A 6,132-nucleotide genomic window follows, 5' to 3' on the forward strand; every position below is an offset into this window, starting at 1 on the left:
TTTGTTTTTCCATTGAACACAGTTACACAGACCTGGTTTGCACTGACACTAAGCAAAACTCAACCACTACTTATTTGAACTTGGTTTTATAAAGTCCAGAAGTACAGAATGATATTTTTGGAGAAAACTGGTATTAACTTTATGTAAAGATACTTGAGAATTTCTGCCTATGCTTTAATTGACTCACTAATGTTTTAGGAAGTGTCTATTTCAGTTAATAAAAAAGAAAGATGATATTGATAAATCAGAACTAACAGGAAAGCAAGACTGCTTAGTGCTTGGATGTTGTTGAAGGAATCTATGTAATAAGATAGCATACCAAATATAGGTTGAAATATTTTTTCAGATGCTTATAATTTATGCTTTGAAGGTCAGCATTTAATATTAAGCACAAGGTACATTTCATTGCTCGGGTAGCAGACATTATGATGTCACTTCATTATCCACCATGGGCCATGGGAAAGTGATGTGAATTATGAGGCCACCGCTTAGAATCGAAACGAGAAGATTGTGAGCGTTCTACAGGATGACATGCCCATGTTTCCTATTTTAGAACAGACTGATCTTCAGATAACATATGGTGGTCCAAGTAATTGAAAAATTGACAGACCTGTCAAGAAAGTATGCTAGATGAGACCAAAACGCCATGCTGGAGCACATAAAGTGTCTTACAAGTTAAATTTATTGTTTTTTATCAAAGAGCAAAGTAAAGGCTGTATGGTTTCCCTACTACAGAGAGCACAGTTCAATAGCAGGTATTCAGAAAGTAATTCTGAAGCCTTGGAAAATTGGCTACTTCTAATCAACCTTTAAAAAAAATCGTGTAATATAATTAATTAAACAGTAAGAATGTTACAATTTTAGATATAGAATCTTTTTCTGGAATCATAATAGTACATTGTTTTGCTGGTAAGATACTGTTAAAATATGTTGAAAACTCTAAAATTTAGGATTTAATGTTTGCTAAAATTTATTTTGCAGGAAGATGAAAATGAAGCTGAAAAGAAAAATGCATCTCAGGAGCTCAGCATGGAGCAAAAGAATCCAAAGAAATAACGAAGGATTGTCTAGTGTGTTCTGAAGCGTTTACACCTTATGCTGAGTCTGATAACATTTCTAATTTGTAAAATGTTAATTGTAAAATCTAATTTACAAGACTGTTCTCAATAAAGTCCTTGAAATAGAAGCTTGGATCTAAAAGTCATATTTTATTAAACAATTCCACTTTGATTTAAAGGGCAAACCATCAAAATATCTTTTGGTTTCTTTATTGTTTTGTTTTGTGGCTTTGTTGTTGATGTTGGGATTTATTTTGTTTCAGTTTTTGTTCTTTTGAGATAAGGTTTCACTGTGTGTCCTCTTGTGGGCCTAAAGCTACCTAGGTAGACCACGATGTCCACAGACTTAAGGAGATGTGGGCCACAGCAACAGCCTCTGAAGTGGTTTTTAAAAGAATGAAATTGTCAGAAATACAAGAACAAGATTTTCTTTGTCCTGTGACCTAAATAGAAAAAGGGGGTTGTCGTCATCTGTATCTGTGTGGCCTAAAAGAAACCTCTGGGAATATGTAATTCATTTTTATTTTCTTTTTTATTCTTTTTACTGTGTTCAGTTGTCATTTTCCAACAGGACTTACTGGAGTTCCAATTGTCGTTATAAAGAAAACCCAGTGTTCTGGTTTGCTTTCCTGTTCTTAGGATAAGCGCCATAACTAAAAGCAACTTTGGGGACAGAAGAATTCAGTTCAACTTGTACTTCCTAGTCTCAGGAAGCTGTGGAGGAACACAGCTTAGTGGCTGCTTCACTAGCTCATGGTGAGCTAGCTTTCTTACACTACCAGGGCACAACTACCTAGGAAGAGTGCCACCCAAACATGGGCTTTGTCAAGACACCTCTCATATACAGACACATGCCTGTGTGGTTTGTGCAGTTACTTCTGCCAAGTGACGGTAGGTTTGTGTGAGGTTGACGGTAAAACTGACCAGGACCACCAGCATAATTAATAAGAAAATAGAAAATGCTCATGCATGGAAATACTGAAACCTGCCGATGCCACATGGAATTCTGATGCATGAGCTTGTCACATGATACTCCAGATTTGCAGAAAGGATGAAAAATCATTTCACAATCTTTGGTAGCAGACATAATTTCATGATTTTTAAGGCATAAAATATTTCAAAAAGGAGGCTAGAGAGATGACTCAATAGTTGAGAATGCTTACTGTTTATAGAAGACTGGAGTTTGGCTTCTAGAACTTACATCATATAATGCCAGCCCCAGGTGCTCCAGCAACACTTGTGGTCTATTGTAGACACCTCTGTTCACACACACACACAATCATTTTAAAAATAGTTAATGACCTATGTATCTATCCATATAAACTTCTCTTAGCTGTTTAAAAACAAAACGTTCTATGTGCTTCGTTGGCTTATACATTTTCCAACCTCTTTCTGACACTCATTTTCGTTAGTGTGCTAAAGCCATTTTATCCTTGCTGCTTCTGATTTCTGAGCTGTTATTTGCCAACTCCAGCAGTGGAAATGAGTCTAGTTGCAGTTTGTAGAACCATAGTTCTGGCAGATGTCTTTGTTTGATTATTGGAGGCAAAGTTGCTTAAAATAAGGGTTAGAACTTTGAGGGAGCTTATAAGAGAATGCAGCGTGCAACATTGTCCTCATTAGAATGGAATCAGTATGGTTTCCCTGGAGTCATATTTTTATCACTGGCATCTGACAAGCTCACTAAATGTGTGACAATATGATGTGCTGGCAGCTTGATACCGTAGCTAAAACAGAGAAAACTGCAAGTTGCCAAACACGAACTTTATTGAAGGATGGCCTCTAATCTGACTGCAAATCAGGAAAAGAGCTCAAACTTACAAAGCACACTCCCTGGGTGAATTCTGGGCTGTGCCAGAGGAAAGGCCGAGGAAGCAGTTCAGAGTCTGCACGGGGATTTTGCCCTAAGCAATTTCAACCACTGTGACATTTTTCCTACATGGATTTATTTCAAAACAGCCATATTTACACAGATTGGTGTATTATTAGGTTGTTGGTAGTGGTGGATAGTTTTTCTTTGTTTTTGTTTTGAATCGGGGTTTCTGTGTAGTCTCGCCTATTCTGGAACTTAGGTATATACTAGGCTGGACATGAACTTGGAGAAATCCTTCGGCAAGAATAGGATATGCTCTTAATCTTGGAGCCACCTCTCCTGAGCAACTTTTATTCATTATATGACTTATTTAAATGAAGTAGAGGAAAGGGCATCACCACCATTCTTTATACTACAGAATAGAATCCTGCCTGGAATGGACCAACTATGAAGACACCTATTGTGTGTCTGTGACATCCCAGACGAGCTTTGTCTGTTTTTTTAAACAAGTGGTTGATTCCATTTCTGTATGCCGCCATCTGCTCTATTGGTGCCTACATTTCTAAAATGAGCTGTTAGTGTGGGAGACAGTGAAAGCCACCACGTGGACATAGTTAGTGCTTGTATTTAACTGACACCATTATTCAAACATTTTTATGATGCCCCTTTAAAAGGTGTTCAGGGCACCAGTGAGACAGTACAACGAGAAAGAGTGTTTGCTCTCAAGCTTGACAGCCTGAGTGTGATCCCTCGGAGCCACACGATGGAGAGAACTGACTCAGAAAAGCTGCCTCTGGCTTCCACATATACACATACACCCAAATAAATACATAAAGGTCCAAGAACATGTTTAACAACATGTATCCATTACTTTAGGATGGTGAATGTTACATTAAAAGTCCTTATATTTCTCTTAGAAAAATAGGTGTGTATGAATTAATCAAATGCTTAAAGCCCATACATAGGTATTCTGTATTAAAATATGTGGGAATTTTTTTTAAGATTTACCTATTTTTGAGTGTGTGTGTGTGTGTGTGTGTGTGTGTGTGTGTGTGTGTGTGTGTGTGTATGTGTGTGTTCTGCCTGGGAATTCTTGCTCCTGTATTCCTGTATGCAATGACTGCAGAGGCATCAAATGTCTCTGGACCTGAAGCTAAAGACAGTTATGTGCTGCCCAGCATGGGTGCTGGGGACCGAACTTGGATCCTTTGTATAAGCAATGTAAGTGCTGAACCTTCTTCCCAGACTCAAATGGAAGTCTGGAATACTACAAAATAACTATGTGACTGTCATTAATCACTTTATTTGCATGTTATATATTTTCATACTGTTGATTGTATTACATAATAGACAAGCCTGCCATAACAAAATAACCAGAGGTTGCCTGTGTTACAACACAAGATCATATGTTCAGTTTGGTATTACTGGAGTTTCTAGATCAAGGTTCAGTGGAGTTTACTTTCTTTCCCATAAGGCATTCTCTCTATAAGTTGGGGTTCTGCTAAGGAACATCGCAACAGTATCTGTGTCTGTACAGGTTCTTTATATTTTCAGAAAGTCTTCATAAAGGTTGTTAATTGGCATATGATCTATAAGTTAGTTTCTACAGGGTATCCACTGTGTAATGAAATTTTCTGTTTTCATTATCCCCTTTAGCCCGGTTCTTAGCTCATTTCCTAGCCAGTGCCAAGATAAGTACCTCCTCGGCACTGAGGCAGCCTGAGACTACCGATGCTTGGAGAACACAGCTTCCTTTATACTTTATTCTAGGCGTGTAAACCCAGCCCACATTTCTTAGAAATGAATTGTGTTATGTTGGCTTCTGAGTTGTATTTCTTCATAGCCTCCAAGAATTTAAAAATAAAACAACCTTTTGTCTGTCTCTATCACACCCAGAGATAGCATTTTTCCCCCTTAACTGTGTTTAGCTCACACTGCTTCCTTAGGCCTAGGCTACAAACAGCAGAAGCTGGCAGAGATGTTATACCACGTTGCTGGCTGGCAAATAGAAGCTCCTAGATACAAGTTCTTAAATCCATTCAACAAAACCTTTGTAAGACGCCCCCAATAGGCCATGCAGTTTTCTGTCACAAGGTCTTGAATGGGGAAGGACAGTAGATTCTACTCTCCGGTATTGTCCTTACCTCTGATCAACTCCACTAAATACCTTTATATTAAACACCCATTCCAATGTATAACTCTGAGACCATGGACACATTTGTGTATTATACAAGATTCTCCACAGGAGCTAAAGATGGGGAGATTTATACTTAGAGATTCACCTACACAGTAGGGACTGGGTAGCCAGACAACAGCTGAATACATAATGGAGAAAACGAGCCAGTAGCTGCTTGGACCTTGAATCTCAATGTCTCAGCAGTTCCAAAGCAATGTGGGACCTAGAAGACTGCTGGAAAGCTGCTGGTATCCAGTCATTGCAAGGCCAAAGAGGCTGCGGGGAGTCAGCAGAACACGACCACAGCAGCAGTGGACTCAGGGAGGAGCAGAGACAAGCAGGCATGCGCTTTTTCCTCTCCTATTTCTATATCTGAGCCTCCCCCTGGAAGCTGCTACCACTGAGGAAGATTCTAACATCATTTAGTTAATCCCTTCGGGAAATGCCCTCATAGAAGAGCCCAGAGATGTGTCTTCCTAATGACTCCAGACCCTGTCATGTCACTGAAATTAGCCATCACACCATGTGACCTCTTCCAATCTACAGAGCATTTCCACCATTCAAAATGTCCTTTCATGTAGTTTTGAAGTCACACAGCCTTGTTACAAGTCTCTGATTTATCTTCTTTGTTTGGTTCTTTGTTTTCATTACCTTGTAGAAGCTTAAGTTCAAGTGGACCAAAGACCTCAACATAAAGCTCATCGACACCAGAGAAAACTTCCTTTCAGTACGTAATGTGATTCATAAAGTTAGGTTCTAATTCTGATGGCTGTAACAAGGGTGTAAAAAACTAATTACTACAAAGCTCCTATGAAAGGTTACATAAAAATCGAAACAGTATACAAAAGAACTACAAATTTTAACATTCAAAAGTGGTGATGTAGCTTATTTTAAAATGTTCAATAGACACATGGCATTTTAAAATTATCCCATATTCCATTTTTTAATGTAAGTATGGCTATGATTTTCAATGATTGCTATCCATTTTCCTTGGGCTTGGGAAGTATAATGAGGGGACAGCAGCTATACCCTGTTGCTTCATATTGGAATTTGCATGGACAACCTAGAGTCTGATTTCCACTCCA

General features: G+C 38.6%; 1 protein-coding gene across 2 annotated transcripts in view; it reads left to right on the plus strand.

Annotated features, from left to right (window-relative positions):
- Nucleotides 1–1,143, plus strand: part of PHF14 (PHD finger protein 14) — a 120,349-nt gene extending 119,206 nt beyond the window's left edge. Inside the window, exon 18 of one of the 2 annotated variants that reach the window (XM_080936177.1) lies at nucleotides 982–1,143. In XM_080936177.1, the coding sequence (XP_080792303.1) occupies nucleotides 982–1,056 (75 nt within the window). In that variant the 3' untranslated portion in view covers nucleotides 1,057–1,143. The remainder of the gene's footprint in view (nucleotides 1–981) is intronic. The other variant, XM_080936178.1, reaches the window with a different exon arrangement.
- The last annotated feature ends 4,989 nt before the right edge of the window (nucleotides 1,144–6,132 follow it).

Source organism: Micromys minutus (assembly GCF_963924665.1).
Source record: "Micromys minutus genome assembly, chromosome: 23".
Lineage (NCBI taxonomy): Eukaryota > Metazoa > Chordata > Mammalia > Rodentia > Muridae > Micromys > Micromys minutus.